This window comes from Rhinatrema bivittatum, chromosome 3 (genome assembly GCF_901001135.1).
Source record: "Rhinatrema bivittatum chromosome 3, aRhiBiv1.1, whole genome shotgun sequence".
Taxonomy (NCBI): Eukaryota; Metazoa; Chordata; class Amphibia; order Gymnophiona; family Rhinatrematidae; genus Rhinatrema; species Rhinatrema bivittatum.
Window position 1 is genome coordinate 164,876,855 of NC_042617.1, and position 22,563 is coordinate 164,899,417.

The 22,563-nt window shown below is 44.0% G+C and overlaps 1 protein-coding gene across 1 annotated transcript in view; it reads left to right on the forward strand.

Annotated features, from left to right (window-relative positions):
* Window positions 1-22,563, forward strand: part of RYR2 (ryanodine receptor 2) — a 1,771,220-nt gene that overhangs the window by 1,735,359 nt on the left and 13,298 nt on the right. The window contains 3 exon segments of the mRNA XM_029593907.1: window positions 712-776; window positions 5,106-5,206; window positions 7,660-7,711. Of these exon segments, the coding sequence (XP_029449767.1) occupies window positions 712-776; window positions 5,106-5,206; window positions 7,660-7,711 (218 nt within the window).

Genomic DNA, 22,563 nt, shown 5'->3' on the forward strand with positions numbered 1-22,563 from the left:
TGGCGCACGCACCGGCCCTTTGCCAGTGCGCGCGATTCTCTATTTAAATTAGGTGACGCGGTAGATCTGGGTAAAAGGAGGCGCTAGGGACACTAGCGCGTCCCTAGTGCCTCCTTTTTGACAGGAGCGGTGGCTGTCAGCAGGTTTGACAGCCGACGCTCAATTTTGCCGGCGTCGGTTGTCGAGCCCGCTGACAGCCACGGGCTCGGAAACCGGACGCTGGCAAAATTGAGCGTCCGGTTTTTGGCCCGACAGCCGCAGGCCAAATTCAAAATTTTCTTTTTTTTTTTTTACTTTTTTTACTTTTCGGGACCTCCGACTTAATATCGCTATGATATTAATATTGCTATGATATTAAGTCGGAGGGTGCACAGAAAAGCAGTTTTTACTGCTTTTCTGTGCACTTTCCCGGCGCCGGAAGAAATTAGCGCCGACCCAAAGGTCGGTGCTAATTTCTGAAAGTAAAATGTGCGGCTTGGCTGCACATTTTACTTTCTGTATCCCACGCGCATACCTAATAGGGCCATCAACATGCATTACATGTTGAGGGCGCTATTAGGTGCCGCGGTTGGACGCGTGTTTTCCGCCCCTTACTGAATAAGGGGTAAGGGAAAACGTGCAGAACCCTCCTTTGAATTGAAAACTACATATACACCTGTTTCTTCACTATTGTTCTGATAAAGATTAAATATTATCTTTATTTTACATCAGGCTTAATTATTGATGCTTTTGGTGAGTTAAGAGACCAGCAAGAGCAAGTTAAGGAAGATATGGAGGTAAGTCAAAGCCGGTTTTCTGCATTCTCTTGCACCATCAGAGTGTGTTGAGAAAAATCCATTGCAACTGCTGATTAAATTATCTTATGCTTATTACCAGAAAGTGATCTTCCTAGCCAATAGTAATTCATCATTTAATGCTGTATAGGAATTGTGATGTTTGAAGAGGTTAGATAGAAACGCAATTGGTCAGATAAATGAGTAGAAATGTCAAGAGGTTAGGAAGTTAACTGCAAATACTCTGCCGGTTGTGATTGTAGTAAATAATGCTGTGTTCAGATTGACTAAAATTAATCATTTTGTTGCCCAGGCTGACTTTTCCTGAATTAAATACCACAAGGTTTGCTTTGAAATGTTTATTTACAGTGACCATCAGCAGACAAAGGATTGCATTACAAATGCTAATCAGCCATGTCATGCATAGTACATTCAGTGAAATGTTATTTATCAACTATAGGGCTGCCAACATTCAACGGTGAAAATTCCAAACACTTGGATGCGCATAGTAAACTTTTCACCGTTGTCCTTCCACGCGACTGTTTATTTTAAACTGCCATTACCCGCCTTATTACCAGAAAACTATGCACAAAGCAAGGTACAACCAAATGATCCCAAATATAAAAATACCAATAACATGCCATTAGAAAAGTCAAGAAGACTACAATTACTTAACAACTGGCAGTTTCACCATTAGGAAAACTTGTCCTTTTTTACCTTATACCACACCCCTTTACCCACCACTGCCATCCCAGGGCTGGTACATTAGGTGCCAAGGCAAAGCTTACAGCCCTCCGCAAACATATGCAATTATTGTAATAGATTTTACACGGAAAAGGACGTTCAAAGGCTGCCAGAAAGCCATGAGTAAATTGAATTACAATATAGTAAACCTCCAAAACCAAAGCAGCACTAACTGTCAGCACTCAAACAGTAAAAACCCTGCCTAAGAAAAGACAACACTGCAAATATTACACCAGGCCCTAAAATACCAATGCACCTCCATTTAGTAGAACAGAACAAGCCAGGCTACTGTTGATGCCTACATAGAAACTGCATGCCAGTTGAATACCTCAGCTTGGTCACACATGCAGAATGCAGACATACCCTCATTAAATACAGAATAAAGATACCATAAAGTATAAATAGAAACATTCAGATAAGAACTGAACTGAAAACTGCAACAAGCAGTGCAAAAATGGAAAAACAGGAACATTATTTCTGCAAAACCTCAGACAAACCAAAAAATATAAAACATATTTTGCGCTCGGGGGTGGATCCATGTCCTGTGGCAGTGGAGATGCGCCTCCTGGAGGGACCAGGAGGCAACTGCCCCCCAGGGGGCGAAGCATGGAAGGAGATAGAGGCTAGGAAGAGCTTCACCGCTGGAAGCCCGAGGTCCCTCCCTGGGAGGAGCCTGTAGGGACCCGGGCCGCTTGGACTTAGGTGGGCCTCGCAGGGTCTCTTGGGAGAGTGGAAGTTCGGCGTGTCCACAGACAGAAGGGGAGCACAGTCAGGTTCGAGACTGGAGGTCTGGTGGAATAAGGAAGACCAGAAGAGCGTAGGTGATAAAAAGGCTAGGAACAGAGCCAGAATCTAGAGACGAGGTCAAGCAGGCAGAGGTCAGAGTCCAGGAGTCAGCCCGAGGAATGGTCAACAAAGCAGAGGTCAGGTACCGGAGGTCAAACGAGGTCACAGGCAGGCTGGGGTCAGGAGGCAGGCAGCAGACAGATGAGTCTAGTAGCAGGCTGGAGTCAGGAGGCAGGCGGCAGGCAGGTAGGTCGAGGAACAGACTGGGTTCAGAAGTTAGGCAGGCAAGCAGACAGGTCAAGTAGCAAACCAAGGTCAGTACCAGAGAGGCAGTCCGGAGGTACTACCTGGGGAGACGAACAGACAAACGGGAATAGGAGGACGCTGGAACTAGGAAGCAGGAACAAGGCAGGAACAGAACTGGAACAGAAGGATCCTGGAACGAGACTTGGAACAAGACAGGAACAAGTACAAGCGTGGAGACAAATCTAGTATAAGCAGACCCGAATGCCAAGGCAAGGAAGTGCAGGCAGGGACTTCCTTATAACAGAGAATCAATCAGGGCGCGCCGCAGGGATAAGACCCGCCCTTAGCCCTACAAGAGTCTGGGCAGTCTGTGCGCGCGTAGGGGCATGGCCAACAGTGTGGAAGACGCCGAGCTCCAGCTTGAGGCCTGGTGCGCAGTAGAAGGCCCGGCGACCACCGCCGCGGGACGCCGAGGCCTGGAAGTGCTAGCAGCTGCCGCTAGGGAGGCCGACCCGGGACCTGCCGTGGAACCATGAAAGTGAGCAGGCCCATGAGCGGGACAGGCGTGGACGGGGCGCAGAACAACATAATAGTGAAACCATACTAATGAAGAGAATATTTCAAAACAGTTGATGAATAGAATAACATGCAATAATTAATAACTCATATTACATTTTTTAAAATTGTAACAATCACCAATAAAATATTTCAAAACAGAAAATAAAGTTCAATAATTAAAACAAACAGGGGTAAAAATTATCACCAGCTCTGCATACCTGGGAACTTTTGAATTCATCCTGAGATTGTTGTGGAGAGAGAGATACATATTCTCTCTCTCTCACATACGTTCTTACACTTTCACTTTCATACACACTCCCTCTCTCTTTCTCGCTCACAGACACACACACACACAGACTCTCACCCTCACACACACACACACACACACACACACAGGCTCTCATGCTCACAGGCTCTCTATCCCTCCCTCACACACACACACACACACACACACAGGAGCTCTCGCCCCAGCGTGGCCCATCTTCCCAGCCCCAGCACCATCCTCAGCTCCGCACAAACACCGTGTTGCCGCCTTCTCTCCCCAGCCCCACATCAGCACCATCTCTCCTTCCCCTTTCCCCAGTCCAGCACCAGCACCGTCTCCCCTTCTCCTCTCCCCAGCACCAGCACTGTCTCCGTTTCTCCTTTCCCCAGCACCATCTCCCCTCCCTCTGTTCTCTCCCCAACCCGGTATAGTCTCCCCTTCCCTTGTCCCCTCCCCAACTCAGCACCAGCACCGTCTTTCCTTCTCCTGCCTGCACCTCAACCCAACCCAACACCGCCTTCCCTTTCCCTGACCCCCTTCCCAGGCCAGTGCCAGCACCAGTACCATCTTCTCTTCCCCTTCCCAGCTCCGTATTGGCACTATCTTTCCTCCCCCTCCCCCCTCCTGAACTTCAGCCCAGTCCAGCTCAGTACCAGCATCATCTCCCCTCCCCAGCCTAGCATCTTTTTTTTTCATACCAGCAGTTCCCCACTGTCAGCAGCACTCCCAGGCCTCCCTCCTCCATCTGCAGTGGCGGAGCAGCACTTTGGGTCCTCCCTCCTCCAACAATGAGCAGTCATAGGCCTCCTTCCTCTGTCCGCGGCACAGCAGCAGGTGTCGTGGGCCTCTTTCCTCCATCAGTCGAGAGTTCTGGGCCGCGTCCTCTGTCTGCGGGAATGGTGGTGCAGCAACCCTGGACCTCCACTCTTCATCAGCAAAGGCAGCAGTAGGTCCTCCCGCTTCTTTTCCATGCAGATCCTGCCGTGTGCAGCAGGTGCTCCGGGCCTGCTCTTTGGGTCATGTGACGGCCCAGGGGAGAGAGGGAGCCTATCGCAACGCAGGCATTGGGAAGCTCAGTGCTAGGTAAGGAGATGCGGTTGCCACTGACAGCAGAGATGATGCACTGAACTGGAGGATTCAAATCCGGACAATTTCCAGACATTTTAGCCCTCTGACTGGCTTTCGGACGCTACTTTTAAATTTTGTCCTGTCTGGAGAATATCTGGACAGTTGAAAAACCCTAATCAACTATTTTATTTGGTTTCAGCTGAGTAAGCAATAGCCTGACTACGCTGGAGCGTAGAATAGCCATGGACTACAGTGACCACCCTTAGATTCAAATGGACATTACCATGTGCAAAAGAAATTTTGTAGACGCCCTGCTTTTTTACTCCCTCTCTTTTTTTTAATACATTTTATATTTAAGAAGCTCCAACTCTTAATGTGTTTTTGTATTTAAATATTGCGGCCAAAGAAATTGTGTTTTATGTATACAGCAAGGGGTTATTGTGACAACAAGAGGATTTATATTTGTGAAGTTAGACAGGGCATCACAGCTCAACCTGCAAAACACAGTTTTCTACCAGAGAGTTTGTTTATGATGCACAGTACAACACAGGGGAAATTTGCAAACAAATGATGGAAAGCTTAAAAACAATAGCACTGTTTTAGTTATAAGGAGGATCAAGTCTGTGACTATTTCGGTTTTATTCCTTTTTTTTTTTTTTTTCCAGACTAAGTGTTTCATCTGTGGAATAGGGAACGATTACTTCGATACAGTGCCTCACGGCTTCGAAACACACACCTTGCAGGAACACAACTTAGCCAACTATCTGTAAGTATGTCTGCTGTGAAGCCGTCCAGTCGTCGGTGACGTCAACCCAGCCTCTCCGCCAGTAGCATGGAAGAAAGGGCAAACAATTTGATGGGGAAATATAGGGGGTCAGCTTTCCATAGGCTACCTATTGGCAAAGCACGGCTGCTCTTTGACGTTCCTACCTTGCAGCTCTTTGTCAAAGAGAAGCCGGCCATCTGACTTCTCTTTGAAAATTTGCCACCGCGAAGTCCGAGCACATACAAGGCTGCACCAGCTTTGCGCCTGCTATTTGTGCGGAAAGCCAAGTGGGGGAGGGGGGGGGAAGGGGGAGAGGAGAGTAAAATAGCACCCACCCATTTGGAAAGCGAACTGATACACACTATTTTCTTCCTCCGACCTAAATACCTCACACCCATCCCTACCCCTTGGAATGCTTCTTTTCAACTCTGCTAAAAGTTGTTATTTTTTTATTTTTCCATATGTCCGCCTTGCTAATATACCAAGACACTCTTAAGCGAGGAACAGCATTGAAAAATATGCAATACAACAAGATAAAAACCTAAAACCAAGACTAGAAATTCTGTGTGCCTCAGAAGCCCATGCATACTTCTACTAGCCAAACAGAGGAGGGCAAGTTTCCTCCAGGCCAGTTTACCTGGCTAAAATATTGCCTTCAAAAGGAGGATAGAGGAGGACGGGATGGCTTTTTTGCTATTTCTTTGCCTGGTGTTGAAGGGATGAGATGAGCCCTCCCAGTGTGTCTCAGAAGGAGAGAAACTCAAGCAAAAGGGATTAACAGCATTTATACAGAATAATTTACATAAAATTAGTGATGTACAATTTCTCTGGAGGAGAGTGATCTCCCTTATCTAATATAGCTCACACATCTTCCTGAGAAGGGAGCAGGGTTTTTGTACTGTAGTTCCTGCAGTGCCATGCACATAATTTCAAACGTGCATAAAACAGCCCAGTTTTGAAGCACAAAGCAAGTACTTCAGTTGAATTTGAAAATCGGGTTGTGGTGTAGCTAATTATAGGCATGCAACTCTTTTTAAAATAGGGCATAAAGTGTTGCATGTTAATGGCATGCCATTTACATTCATTATTTTTTTAAATAAAAGTTTTATACGTAAATTCGTAATATGGCCCTGAACTGTCTCATTTTCTTGTGCAATTAAGTTTATTCGTGTCATGAAATTATGCAAATATTTTTATATTGCTGGAAATCCATTTACATACATACAGCCAAAGTACACTTTTAATTCCCTATTTTACATAGATAACTCCCTTTTTTACTTACTTAAGCTTTTGAAAATTGACCCCAGTGTATATAGGAATAAAGAGTACCATATATAATGGCTTATAAGTCAATCTCAAGTATAAGTCGAGGGTATTTTTGGACCCCAAAATCAAGATTTATCTGTCACCTATGAAAAAGTAGAGGGTAAAACCTAGGGGGCTTATAAAATGGTGAAATCATGCTAAAAAACAAACTGATAGCTTAAGAAAATCCTTTTATTTATTCTTTAAAAGCAGAATAAAGTGTCTGATAAGAAACATCATTTAACAACTTAAGAAAAAGTCCCTGCTGTGTCTGAATCCTTCCCTCCTTCCCCCATGGCTGTCCCTCCTGTTTGAATCCTTCCTGATTCCATAACTCACCCTCTGCTATCTGGACAATGATGGCACTTATTCAGGAACATCCTTCCTCCTCCCCCGCGGTCTCCCAGTGTAGCGGTAAGACAACTTGTCCCCAACAATTCCTCTGTATCCCTCGCTGCTGCTATGAGGACAACGATGAATTTGTGGTCCTTTAGGCACGTCCCCCCTCCTTCCCCGCGGGGGTCCCAGCGGTGCGCTTTGAACCACTTGGTTCTAAGTGCACCAATCAGACCCTGGCTTGGGAAGGGGGAGGATGTGCCTGGGCAACTCCAAATGCCATTGTACCAGCACTATGTAGAATGACCCATGGATAAGAATGAGATTTTAAGGACCGTTTTCAAGAGTACAATTTGTTTTTACTTATACACGAGTATATACGGTTCTTATAGCACTGTTGGGTTGGTAACAGGCCCCAGCATCATTTTGAGAAACCAGGGTTCAAATCCCACTGCTGCCACTGACACTCTCTCTTGTTCCCTTGGGCAAGTCACTTTATCTCCCATTACCCACTTAAGATTGTAAACGTCTTTGTGGCAAGGACTTACTGTGCCTGAATACTTACCACCATTGTGTGGCGGCGCTCATAGCGAGAAGTGCTTCAAAAATAAGTTTAAATATTATTATAACACAGCATATAGTATATCTGGCAGTTAGGGAGAACTACAGTATTCCAGACCTAGGTGGCCTTACTACATTTAACTGGTGAGCAATGTACGGATGAATACATCCTTGAATGAAATATTAGCTTATCTTTAATGAAGTGATATTTCATTACTGCTTGTTTGTAATACAAATCTTTGTCTCTACAGGTTTTTTGTGATGTACCTCATTAATAAAGATGAAACTGAGCACACTGGACAAGTAAGTATGCATTTGCAAGCACTGAAATCTGAAAGCATGCTCTATGTCTATTAAACTGGAGCATGTGGATGACCCTGTATTACCAATGTACACTGCATCTTTGCCTAAACAATAGTTCCTACGTTTAGAGAAATTCTGCCTGTTATACTAAGACGAGCTTAGCATAAAACTCAGTGCAGTCCATTTTTCTTAAACGGCACCATGGTACCAACGTATGTGCTATTATTTAAGTCTTTTACGTTCTCATTCAGCATCAATGAAAAAACACCTATAGCATTGCTGTATACACTGGTGACCTCAGAGACAAACTATTTCAAATGTTTGATTTTTCTGTGGAGCTTGCAAGCCCACAGCTACTTTTAACTCCACTGGGGCGGGGGAGAAGGGCGGACGATTTTCAAAGGCATCTTTTGCATAAAGGGGGTAGCTTTCAAAGTGCTACGAAGTGGTTACGAACATAAAATCGGCCTATATGTGTGTCTAAGTAGCATGATAGTTTGGAAACATAATGAGGGGTAATTTTTAATATGCGTAAGTCAGTGCATTTAAGGTTACAGCAGTATTTTGTAAATTAGGGTGGTGGGAGCTGCACAGTTTATAAAATGCCACCTATTCCTACCTTGAAAGTATGCACGTTATGTTTCAGTACATGAGTATATCTGTAAGGCAGGGATATGCATACTTTTTCTGCCCATTTTATAAAAGTGCACAGATATAGGGGTAGATTTTCAAAACTAGCGTGCACACAAGGGGGTGCATAATTGCGTGCGCCAACACCCGCAGCCTTCCCCCGTTCCCTCCCAGGCCTCTCCGAACTTCCAACCCCCTAGCCTAACCTCCCTTCCTCTTCCCCTAACCCTCCCGCCCCTAGCCCTAATCTAGACCCCCCCACACACGGATCTTTGTCCTACCTGTTGCGCCTGCCTCTGACCCTGCCCCGCCGCACCCTGCCCCTTTTTCAAAGCCCCGGGACATATGCACGTCCCGGGGGCTTTACGCGCATCACCGGGCCTTTCTAAAATAGGCACGCATAACCCCACCTATGGATTTACGCATGTAAGGCTTTTGAAAATCTGCCCCATATTCTTTACACATGTAATATAATGTGTGTATGATAACCCTGAGTTATATGTGGAAGCATGAATTTTATAAAGAATGCGCATGTTCTCTGTAAGAAAATACTTACATGTGCACATACTTGCAATCACCAGCTTGCCGAGATCTCCACCAGCTCTCCCAGACCTTCCAGCACTTTACCCTGATCCCCCTCACTACCACTTAACCCAGACCTCCTTCCCAAAAACTGCAGACAAAAGACAAGTGCAATTTTGCTTCCATGACTTGATTATCAGGAATAAAAACATAAAGATAAGTTTGGTAATGTATGCATGCACGCTTCCTACAGAATGCGAACTTCTGAAGCCTGTCCTGGAACATGCCTAAACTCCCCTTTTTTCCCTTTCATATGTACATGCGACACTCCTAATACATGTTTACGTCTAGCTCTTGCAAAAGACTGCTTACACATGTGCATGATATTTACACGTGTTACTTCCAATTTTGCACATGGAAACTTCTTGAAAATGTACATATAAATATTTTCAATGGTGCCCCTAAATGATTATTTCATATATAAAAATCCAGTTTTAAAGGGATTTCTCTCTAAAATATCCCATGTTGGTTGATTTGAGCACCATACAAACTTCAAGCCAACCAGTCGCTGAAACGTATTTACGTACTTTTTTCTTAGCAGTAATCTCTGCATAGTGCTATAGATATAAAATTGCAAACTAGAAACCTTAGGGCTGGATTTTAAAAGGGTTACGTGCGCTGGGCCTATTTTAAAAAGGCCTGGCGGCGCGTAAAGCCCCGGTACACGCGTAAGTCCCGGGGCTTGCAAAAAGGTACGGGGAGGGGGCAGGGTGGGGTCAGCGGCTCCCGGCACAGCGGCCATTTGCTGCTGTGCCAGGGATCGTGCGCCGGCAGTAAAGCAAACATTTTGGGGGGGGTTAGAGTAGGGCTGGTGGGGGGGAAGGTTAGAGGAAGGGGTGGGAAGGTCAGGTTAGGGGGAACAGGGGAAGGCTGCGCGGCTCGGCGCGCGCAAGGTGCACAATTGTGCATCCCCTTGTGCGCGCCGCGCAAGTTATTAAATCGGGCGTACATGTGCACGCGCCGGGTAGCGCGCGCACATGTACGCCCGCGCGCAACCTTTTAAAACCTACCCCTTAGTTTTTATTTAGCCATCGCTGCAAGCTTCTCAAGCACTGACTGAATATTGCATTTCACATACAACATTGTTCTTCTGATTCAGCAATGAAACCCCCCTTTGTTTTGCATTTGACACATAGTGATAAAGCCAGTATTTAATCTGAGGAGAGCCTGTCTAAATATTAGACATATTGATCTAGAATAAACATGCAGTCTCATCTCTAATCCTTACTCACCAATTACAGTTTTGTTATATCCTTTTTGAAGCTGCTCATGTAGGGCTGATTGTTTCACTTCTCACAGCTTCATATCCAGAATGCTGATTTGCTTGGATAACATCATTTCTCGCTTGATTATTTTTCCCAAGTAGTTTATTTTTATAAGAAATATTAAAAGAACAGAAAACAAGCAGGAACCACACAATACATGCCGTCTCATAAAGTTCATGACATTTATGCAGTTCAGATTTTTCCTCATATTTATCACAAAAATTCAGAGTAAGCATACAGTGTCACTGGATTAGTAGCAAAGTAAAAGAAATATAAGCCGCTGTCAGAGCTATGGCCAGTGTCACATCTGCACACTAAAGCTTGCACTAGATCTGTGGCCCTGGTCCCTTAAAAGTGCCAGCTCTCCCCCGGTGTCCCGGAGGTTGCCATGGCCGTGTTGGATTGAAGTCAGCGCTGCTATGACATTCCACCGAAATTTCATGGGCCAGTTCTGACTTCTAGTAGCTACATACTGCCAGCATACTGGCCTGAGACACGTGGAGGGAAAATATAGAATTACAAACGGAGAGCATGAGCTGCGGTGTAACTGACCATGCCTGAAACGCACACACTTGTGTGGTTTTCAAGCTGTCTCTCTCTCTCTCTGTCTTCACTTTCCTCCTCCACACTTGAATTGGGGCGGAACATTAATCTACTGTACTGGATTTGCTCTCCCCACTCGATGAGGAAGAGGAGTGACACTAGCCAGGGAACTCCATTGTACCAGTGAGGAGCATCAGGGCTGACAGACTCCCATTTCCCTTTATTTCTGGATGTATCTGAGAGGTTCACTTAATATCCCACTTTTATAGCCTTATGTCCAAGGTAGGTCACAAAAAATGAAATAAATGAATATGCAGACAGACGGCAGGAAGGCACCATGGGAGCACATTCGGAGGATGTAACCCCAGGACCCAAGGCTTCTCCCCCCTCCCTTCTTTGCTGAAGCAGGAAGCATGCAGGGCAGGGGAACTGAAAGAGCACACACTTTCACCAAGTTCCCTCACTGCCAGCCTGACAGAGCTGAGCGAGACAGGGAGAAGAAAGAAAGAGGAGCAATATAAAATATTACAGCAGATAAAGGCCATGGACCCACCTAGTCTGCCCGGTTTCATTCCCGATGCATTACCACAGACCCCAATTGATTTCAGGTTTACCTCACTTGCTTGCAGCTAGGGATCTCTTCAGTTTATCCCATACTAGTTTAAATTTTGTTACTTTTTTTATCTCCACCTTCTCTGCTGTGAGCCCATTCCATACATTCACCACCTTATTTATAAAAAAAAAAACATTTTCTAGTGTTGTTCCTGAGTCTAGCCCTGTAGACTTTCATACTGTGACCTCTTATTCTAGACCATTATTTTCTCAGAATAAGTTTTGCTTCTTATCTTTGAGGTATTTGAATGACTGTATCTTCTCCCACTATCTATCCTTTCATTATGCCTATTTAAGTCCTTATATCTCATTTTATATGGCTGCCCTGTCGATATTATTTCAGAAATACAGCTCCCAGGATTGGACCATATTCTAGGTGAGGTGATTGGTAAGATCTTACCTAGAATATGGTGACTAGTTCTGGAGGCTGCACCCCCAAAAAGGTATAGCAAGTTGGAGACAGTCTGGAACAAAGTTACCAAAATGATGCAAGGTCTACAGAGGAATTATCACTCAACTGATCCTCAAGCTTTCTTAGATCATTTCTCATCAATATCTGTATTCCCTCAGGGGTGTCTATTCTGTTGTAAAACTTGGTATCGTCTGCAAAAAAAGTCAGACTTTTCTTCCAACCTCTCTGAAATATTGCTCACAAAGATACTGAACAGAATTAGTCCCAGGACAGATTCCTAAAGGGACTCCACTATATAGAAACATAGGAAAGTAGAAATGACAGCAGAAAATGACTAAACGGTCCATCCAGTCTACCTAGCAAGCTTATGATAGTATCTGTCACGCCGTACAGGTCACCCCATACTTAGTTTCCCAGACCATAAAAGTCAGGGCCCTTGTTTATTGCTGTCTGAGTCCAATTCCCTGTTATCTCTTGCCTTTGAAGCAGAGAGCAATGTTGGAGTTGCATCAAAAGTATCAGGCTTATTGGTTAAGGATAGTAACAGCCGCATCAGCAAGTTACCTTCACGCTTATTTATTTCCCCAGATCATAAAAGTCAGGTGTCCTGTTGGTTGCTGTCTGAATCCAATTCCCCTTTTCTTCTTTTCCCCCTGCCATTGAAGCAGAGAGCAATGATAATTCCCATTTCTTTCCTCAGAGTGAATTCTATTTACCACTAACCTTGGTTGTCTATCACTGACTCCATTTCTAATGGAGCCCACCCCAGGCTGCTCAGTATATTTATGAGCTGTTATATGGGACAGAATCAAATCTTTGCTGAAACCTGACTATACCTTATCCAGTGCACACCATGGATCTAATTCTTCAAGTAAATTGACCAGATTTGGTTTTTATTTTAGTTTGAAACAATCTCCCTTTGCTAGAAATGGTATCTATTTACTCATTTATTGATATTGCTTTACCTAGCCAGTATTATCCCTCCCCCTGTTTAGTGTATTTATTCGGTTATATGTAAGGGCTCCGCCCAAAAGTTAATTGTATTTTTCTGTTATATGTAAGGGCTCCGCCCAAAAGTTCTTGTTCTTTGTGAACCGATGCGATGTGCGAACGGATATCGGTATAGAAGAGACTTTAAATAAATAAAATAAAAATAAATATAGACGTCCATATTCAAAAGGTTTGTCCAGCTAAGTTCAAAGTTTGGGACCTAGTCGGACAAACCACGGGATTTACTGCTGATTTATCTGGGTACGTTTTTTACATGAATAAAACGTATCTGGAGAAATTGGAGGTGTTCCGGTATGGGGCTAACTTATCTAAATAATTTAGCCTGATAACACCAATATTCAGCATTAACTGAGTAAATCTGGTTGTGCCAGAGAGCAGTTCTAAAGTTATCTGGATAACTATATCTGGATAACTAATACTTTACTTTACCCTTGTATATTCAGCAGAATATGTAAATAGCTGCATTTTGTTGATTATCTAAGAAAAGCTTATTCAGAGAGCTTACCTGTTCACCAAGTCTCTGAATATCACTCTCATACTCTCTCAGATCCTGCATCCAGCTGGTTTTCTCAAGTTTGTTTGTTTTTTAGCATTGATGAAAGATATACAGTATTACTTCTATTAGATAAACTATTTTTATTATTTTATGTGATTTATTTTGGTATTTTTATATTTTGTATTGTTATAATTTGATTTTTAATATATTGTTCTCTGCTTTGACCAAAACATTTTTGTATAGCAAAACATAAGAATTGATAAATAAATACATTTCTGCTCTTTCTTGCTGATCCTCCAAAATTATTTTCCTCTCAATCTTACAATACAATTTCTACTCTTCTTCTTTTCACTGACACATCTGAAAAACTTTGAGTCATCTTGTTTCACTGCCACCGCAATTTATTCTTCTCTTCACACATTTGCAGAGAAGGGCAGACAAAATGATAAGGGGATGGAATGGCTCCCCTATGAGGAAAGTCTAAATATGTTAGGACTGTTCAACTTGGAGGGGAGACTGCCAGGGAGGGATATGATGGAGGTCTGTAAAATCATGAAAGGACTTGAACGGGTAATTGTGAATCAATTATTTACTCTTTTAGATAATAGAAGGACCAAGGGGCACACCATAAAGTTAGCAAGTAACTCATTTAAAACTAATCAGAGAAAATTCTTTTTCACTCAATGCACAATTAATCTCTGGAATTCAATGCCAGAGGATGTGGTTACAGCAGCTAATGTATCTGGGTTTACAAAGGTTTGGATAAGTTCCTGGAGGAGAAGTCCATAAACTGCTATTAATAAGGATCTATTTAATGTTTGGGTACTTGTCAGGTGCTTGTGACTTGAATTGGCCACTGTTGGACACAGGATGCTGGGCTTGATGGACCTTTGGTCTGACCCAGTATTGTTATGGAGTCTCAATTTAGTGGACCCTTGCGCCGACCTGCAGGAGACTGGAAAAGAGGTTCAATGTCTCTAGTATGTGGCAGGCCGGGAGGCAGATGTTCAGGCAGGACGTAGAGGTGCTCTTCACCCTGGAAGCTGCTACTCCCCCGGGAGGAGCCCGTAGGAGCCCAGCCACTGGGACTTAGGCGGGTTGTTGATCAGGACTGAGAACTGGAACCAGACTAGAACAGTAGACAGGTACTGTAACAGGACTCAGGTACTGGAACCAGGCAGGAACTGTAGCAAGACTCGGGTACTGGAACCAGGCAGGTACTGTAGCAGGCAAGCAGGAATCAAGCAGGTACTGTAGCCGGTAAGCAGGAACCAAGCAGGTACTGTAGCAGGTAAGTAGGAACCAAGCAGGTACGGTAGCAGGCAAGCAGGAACCAAGCAGGTACTGTAGCAAGAACGGAGCGAGTACCAAGGCAGCTCGCTCTGGGGCACGATGCAACAGGGAACCAGGAGGTAAACCCATTGCAAGGCAAAGACTGAGTGTCCGCGGCCGGCTTATCAAGGCCGCGGCGTCCGATGTCAGGAACTGGGCGGAGTCACCCCTGGCGGGAAACGGCCTAGAAAAGCGCCCAAGTGACGCGCGCGCGCCTACCTAGCAGCAGGGGATCCATGGGAAGCCTCTCGGCGGCGCAGCCCCCCGTGGGGACGCCGCCGAACAGGCCACAAACCAGGCCTCCAGAAGTGGGAACAGGTCCAGGAGCCCAGAGGTAAGGGTCTGCTCGCGACCAGAACCGCAACAGTATGGCATGTTCTTATGTTCTTATTTTGACTACTTTCCCTGCTTCTCACTGTTTATCCAGATATTCTTTCCTGCCTGCGTCTTTCAGAGATCCCTTATACTTTTTGAATGCTAATTTTTCGTTCCTTATTCTTTGTCACCTCCTTTGAAAGTCATGCTGTCTCTTTATATCTCTTAAATGTATTTATTTTCCTAACATAAATATTTAGAGCCCTTATTATAGCATTTTTTAGTTAAGTCCATTATTCTTCTACTGCACAAAGATTTTACCACCCTACCACTTCCCCCTTAAGGTTCTCCACCAGTTTAAAAAAGTCAGTACTCTTGACATTCTGGACCCTACCTTTTCTGGCCCTTCTCTGCCTTTTCTCTTATAATAAACTATACTGTCTGATGATTATTGAAGCTCAGGTGACCACCTACCTGGACATTAAAAATACTTTCCTCATTTGTAAGTACCAGGTCCAGTGTCTCCTTCTCTCTCATGGGTTCTATTGCCATTTATCTAGGGAGCACATCTTGAACAGAATCCAGAATCTTTCTTCTTCTAACCACTTCTGCAAATATAATGCTCCAATCCGCATCCCTCCTGCCCCTCAGGATCCCCACAGAAGGAGTAGTGGGTGCTTGGGAGGTTCCTGGACCCCCAGTACCTTTTTTGTTTTGGGGTGGGGGATTGGAGTTCCCAGGTTGACCCCGAGGCAGCCTCGGATAGGTCCGAGGAAGCCTTGTGTCAGCATCGTAGGGATTTTTCCTTTTTTTTATTTTTCAAAACAGAACAAAAGTAAAATCAACGAAATAATATTGATTTTTCTTTTGTTCCATTTCGAAAACATTTTGAAATGAAATGTTGACATTTCCTATTTTGTTTCAAAGGAATGCACATTCCTAATCTCCAAACAGGGATGTTATAAGAGTAAAAAATGCATTTAATTTTTTGTTTTGTTTTTGGGGGTTCCCATGAATTTTGTTTCGTTTAATGTTTATTTCATTTCTTTAGTTTAAAAAAAAAAATGAATTAAACATTTTTTTAAAAACTTCATGAAAGTGGAAGAAAAAAGGGAAATGACGACGGCTTGGAGGCCTGGTCCCAAAGCCTCGACATAGGCTGGACGCAGCCCTTTAGCCTTGGCTGGGCCCTGTTGTTGGGCCTGGACCGGGCTTTGGTCTAAGTCTAGGCTGAGGCCCAGAGATCAGGACCCAGCCTCTGGACCAGGCCCTGATGTTGAATCCCCGATGGATCAGATAAGTGGGGAACAATGTGGATTAGATGCCAAAGGTAGTCCAAGTATGAGCTTTATTTGAATGGAGGCATACATTTTGTACATGTGCCCGACTCAGGCCGAGTTTCGCCCCGCTTGGGGCTGCCTCAGGGGCTAAAAACAATAAATAATAGCCACACCCCCTAGTCATGATGGACAGTTTGTTTGGCGCATTTTTCAACATATTTAAATGATACACCAGCTCCTTAGAGCCTTAATGACCTTTTTGTATCTGAGTGGAGACCATATGAAACCACTGTCTTACTAAAGTAAGTAATCATATCCGGACAGTATTTTTTTGAATTGTTTAAGTTTTTCGCTTTGTATTTTTCTTCTCTTAGGTGTCTATTTGTTTGTCTCGATCCTGCATAACATCAATATGTTGACGTCATAGTGCTCTATCAGTAGCCGCAATAACTTTGCGTTTGTTTTTGTAGTCTATATTAATTTATAATATAGTTAGTTTTCTGGCAACCCCAGAGTGCATATTAAAGGTGGACTGCCTGTGCTTTCTCTCAGAGCGGCTCCGTCCTACCTGTTATACGGTCGGTAGCCCTGACTCGAGCGGCTTAGTTTTGACTTTTGCATTTTAACAATTCAATTTAGTTGGCACCTCAATTCATAAGGTATTTGCAACTAAGTACCGATTTTAGAGCACCGGTCAGCATAGAGATTGAATAGAAGCCAGGATAACTTAATGTACATGCTTTGATTATCGCAGTAGAGATAAGAGCGGGACCACTAGTTATTTTCTTTAGAGAAGGTCCGTTAATTTTAAGGTCAGAAACCCCGAATCGGGTAGTACAGTTGGCAAATTTGGTTCAGGTTTATATTTGCCTCTAATAATGCTTAAACCCACAAACTTGTTTTAATATTTTTTAATATACAGATTTGTAGCCTGCTCGCCATGTTTATTATAACAGTAACTCAATCTGTCTATTCTACACTTTTTATTCATTTTTCAATTTTGTTTTTTTACTGTTTCATAGTTAACTTATTTTTTACTCCTGTATGTTTGCGTTCAGTGGCCTTTCTTCTCCTGCTTATTTTTTATTAATTATTTGCAGACCACCAGACTACTAGATTTTTGGTTTATTAAGCCTAAGAGAGTTCACTCATATACATAGTGGGCCGGATTTTAAAAGCCCTGCGTGCGTAAATCCGGCCGGATTTACGCGCGCAGGGCACTCGCTCGCTGGCGCGCCTATTTTGCATAGGCCGCCGGCGCGCGCACAGCCCCGGGACGCGCGTAAGTCCCGGGGCTTCATAAAAGGGGCGGGGAGGGGGCGTGTCTGGGGTCAGGAGGTGGTTCGGGGGCGTGGCCGAGGCCTCCGGACCAGCCCCTGGGTCGGGTGATGGCGCGCCAGCAGCCCGCTGACGCGCGCAGATTTACACCTGCTTTCAGCAGGTGTAAATCTGCCAACAAAGGTAGGGGGGGTTTAGATAGGGCCGGGGGGATGGGTAAGGGAGGGGAAGGTGCGGGGGGGTGGAAAGAAGGTTCCCTCCGAGGCCGCTCCGATTTCGGAGCGGCCTCGGAGGGAACAGGCAGCGCGCGCCGAGCTCGGCGCACGCAAGTTGCACAAATGTGCACCCCCTTGCAGGCGCCGACCCCGGATTTTATAAGATACGCGCGGCTACGCGCGTATCTTATAAATCCAGCGTACTTTTGTTCGAGCCTGGTGCGTGAACAAAAGTACGCGCTTGCGTAAATTTATTAAATCTACCCCAGTGATCGTATTTATACAGGTAAAACCATGATATGGTACTGTATCTTTTGTATTCCAATTTACTTTGTCCTGTTCCTGTTCTGACTCCTGTTTAAGTGATATTTATGATTTTCTTTCTCTATGTGGTACCTTTCTTTTAAAATATTTTAATACTTCGATAATATTTTTAATTTTTAATTTATTTATGTATGTCCTGTTTTCTCTACATTGTTTATTTATTGTTTTTAGCCCCTGAGGCAGCCCCAAGCAGAGCGAAACTCGGCCTGAGTTGGGCACATGTACAAAATTCAAATAAAGCTCATACTTGGACTACCTTTGGCGTCTAATCCACATTGTTGCCCAAACGGCTTTCTTAGATAGCCTACCCTCTTGCTTTATCAGTCAGATAAGTGGGGGTCAGGACATTTCCCAATGCTGGAAAAACTTTTCAGGCTCCAGCCTAGGCTGAGACCCTGGCATCTCACTTAGATGTAGGCTGTGGCCCCTGTGTCGGGCTTGGCTTATGTCTAGGCAAGGCCCCAGACTTGGGCCTAGGCCTAGGCCTGATCAGTAACTATTTTTTTGTTTTTTTCAAACAAATTAAATGAATAGGGGGGGGGCTCAATTCATTTTGGGTCCCCAAAAGTAATAAATTGGCCCTATTTGTTTGTTTTCCTAATTTGTTTGAAACTAATTCACATCCCTATCTTCACACATCCATTTATATGCGCAAATGCTGTACCATGGATAACAAGCCTGGATTTTCAATAGGCACACTAGGCCTGTGCTTAGGGTGGCTAAAATTTTGGGGGGTCAGCCAGGCTGGCTGAAGATTTAATGTCTTCCAGCTGTGCTGAATCTCATTCAGCAAAAAACAGCCATCTGCTTCCTGATCCAACTCCTCCCTTATCATGAAGGATGCAGGGAATAGCATGGGAGGGAAGTGAGCCTGGAGCACACAGAGTAAAGATGGAGGTTAGGAGGGGATGAATAGGGATCATTGAGGTTGAGGGGAGAGGCTGGGGATGAGAGAGGATCAGCTGGTAGAGAAAGGGGCAGTATTTGTATGTGTAAGAGAGAAGGGATTGGTGCTGGTGTGTGTGTGCTAGACAAAGGTTAGAGAGGGGATGCAAGGGGGGAGCAGGACCAGAGCACAGAAGGGACCCATGCCTCCTCTCCTTCCCCCTCTTCTATCCTACTGCAATCTAGGTTCTCTCTCCCTTGATCCCAAATTCTAGAACCTTCCTTCCTCTCCCTTCTCTCCAGATCCTGGAACCCATTCCCCAATATATCCTACTCCCTCCTCCCCTTTCTCAATCTCAGAATTTCCCTCCCTCATTTTCTCTCATCCCAGATTCCTGATTTTCTCCTTTTCCTTGATCTTCCCCATCTCCCATTCTCTCCATCCTCAATCCTTTTAACCTCTTTTCTTACCATCCCTAGTCCTCTTTTCTTCTCATGCTCCTCCCTCCTGTCCCCAGTCCTTTCCCTTTCTCCTCCCCCTATTCCTAATCCTTCTCCTTTTCTCTCCCCTTCCCTGGTCCTCTCACCCTCTCCTTGTCTTCTGCTCATCCCTGAGATATCATCTCTGTACTGATACTTCAGATCTCTTTTCCTCACCCAATAAAAAAATAAATTGTAGAAACAAGCAAAGTTGGAAAATCAAATGAGTTTTATAATATTAATATTAAAGATGGAAATGTTTGCCAAAGAATCTTCCCCAAGCTGTGTCAGTAAACTTTGGGGCTATACCTTTGACCTCCTGCTCCATGTTGTCTGACCTTATCAGGGGGGAGGGGGAGAGTGGTGCTACAGCAGCAGCAGTACCTAGGGGTGGCAAAACCCTAAATCCGTCTCTGATGGATAGGTATGAAAGTTGGGCTCTTTGTGTATATTTTTAGCTGCATTGAGCATGGTCATCCACTACACCTACTCAATTTACTGTATGAGTTATTAGAAGCAGAATTTGTTTATTTTTTTGATTGCATTCAAAATGCTAGCATACATGGAAAACAGAATAATTTGTACTTTTCAAAACATGTGCTACATTTTAGAAGGATGCTGCTTGTTTCTTTCAGTGGATGTTGTGTGACTCATCATAGGCAGTCAGTGATGGACATGATAGCAGTGTCTCATACGAGTTTCACAAAATTCTGAAGCAAATAAGGGTCGATAAGGCAAGTTATACGCTGGTGTTTATTACTCCATTGAAACCTATTTTATGGTGCTTCTGCTTGCACATATGAGGATATACAGTACTTAGCTCTAGAGGGTAATAGACTGATGACGTCAATGGTTATTTTTAAAAATGTAAGTAAGGAAAACTGCTCTGGGGAATAAACTATAATTTACCCTGCTGTACTTCTAAGGCTCATGGTCACTTGCAGCAGGCTAAAAATATTTTACCCAAACCAATTATTCTTCTGTGTTTTATTGTGTACAAGAATATGAACAGAGTCAAAGATAAAAGCAAGTTCATTTTCCTATTGCCCTTCAGTAGCAGGCGTAACCAGAAGCATTTAAATCCCTCAAATATTACTTAGCTAGTTAAATCGCCCCATTTAAAAATCCAACCCCCTTTAACTGTCTTAGGTTCAGGGTCATTAAGGCTTTTCTTCCATTTTGTGTCTATGGGAAAAACCCTTAGAGAATCGGGTACTTCGTTTGTGTGGTTGGAATCTCAAGCTCACAGATGTAGCTGAGTAAAACGAGGGGTGAGGTTTGGAGACGCTCCTGGGGAGAACTTTCACATTTAGCCTGGTAACCATGGCTGTGCAAATGGCAGGCTTAAATCTACCCACTCAGATTGCGAGTGGGTAGATTAAGCTGGCTATTCAGCTGCCCAACTAGCCAATCAAAGGCCTGATTTACTAAGGCCTTTCTCCCATCCTGCGTCTTAGTGAATGACTGAATATTTGCATAAAGATCAATTTACCCAGTTATCTTACCCACTCGGGAAGTTTTTGAATATTGATCCCTTAGGAGGTAATTTTCAAAGGAGTCACAAGCATAAATAAAGCATACTATCATAGCAATTTTCAAAAGACATTTACCCGAGTAAAGTGCACTTACGTGAGTAAATCCTATGGACAATTTAATGGCATATATTGGAGCAAATGTATAAAGCCCAGTTACTTGAGTAAAGTGCAATTGGAACATTAGATGGCCGAGGTGTAAAAGGGATGATAAGGCCATTGCAGAAAGACTAACGCCCAAATTTTAAAAGGCCCGCATGGGTAAAAATCGGGGGTTACGCGCATGGCTGATCCTTGCGCGCGCTGTATGCATTTTAGAATGGGCCTGGCCACAAGTGTAACCTCCAGTACGCACACAGGTGCCAGTTCTATTGAAAGGGGCAGGCCAGGGGGCGGGGTCTGGGCAGGGTGGGGCAGGGTGAGAGACGGGCTGGGACAGCACCATTAGACGCTGTCCTGGGGAAGTGTGCGCCAGCAGCCGGCCAGCAAAGTATAAACATACCTGCTCCTGGCACTCCAGTGCTGCTTCTAACAGAGCTGCTGGAAGCATAAACTGAGGGTAACGTCTGACAGCGCTACCTCTGACAGAAGTAGTGCTGGAGCACCGGGAGAAGGGGAGTTTACACCTCACTTTCAGAAGGGGTTTATATTTGGTATTCAAGGAACTGGGGGTGCTGAAGGAGGTGGTGCAACTCAAGGCATTGCTGCTGTGAGGAGAAGAGGGAGAGTTTGAGGGCAGTAGAATTTTAAATGTACTAAGAGAACCGGTGAAGGGGGTTGGGGGTACCTGAACTGCGGACCTGGAAACATGCAAATTTAATTTTGGAGGGGTTTGCAGGTGGGGTGCACAACCTGATGGGGGCAATAAATTAAATTTGGGGAGGGGATAAGGGAGAGAATCGGGCACAGGCCCCTTTTTTGGACACTGCTACTGAAGTGGATATCTTCAAAGATATCTGATTTAGTAGCTTGCTATCCGGCCAAACAAGGCTGGATAACTTTAGACCTGCTCTGAAGAAAGTCTAAATTTATCGATAGTACTGAAATGCAGCTGAGTTAGCCAGATAATTAAACTCTCAGAAATTCTGCTGGAATGCCTCTTTTTTTAGTTCGGCTAGATATTAGTCAGATAATGACTTACCCGGCTAAAATCTAATTGGATAAGGGGCTCAGTATTCAAAACCATGCCATTTATTTGGATAACTTGTGAGTTATCATCTAAATGGCTTTGAATATTGACCTCCCAGATTTCTTCTGTTTCCTCCAAAGTTTATCCCTCACAAGAAATGTACATTGTTACATACCTTGATAGGTTAAAAACATCATGTAGCATATCCATATACTAGTATTTTTATATTTACCTGATTGTTGTTGTCCACCATCATATTCCATGCTTAGAGATTCCCATGTTATAGGCTTCTTTTCCAGGAGAAGACATTTTGCACAGATACAGACATGAGGTCCTGTACAAACTATTTGGTTATTTGTTTATTTATTTATTTATTTAGGACATTTATGTACCATTGTTCCATAGTTTATCACAATGGTTTACATAGAGCAAAATTTGAAATTTGGAAATCCAATACGAACAAATAAAATATCAAGACTAAAAGAATAAAATATAGTAAAACAAAGTTTACAATGTAAATAACATTCAAAA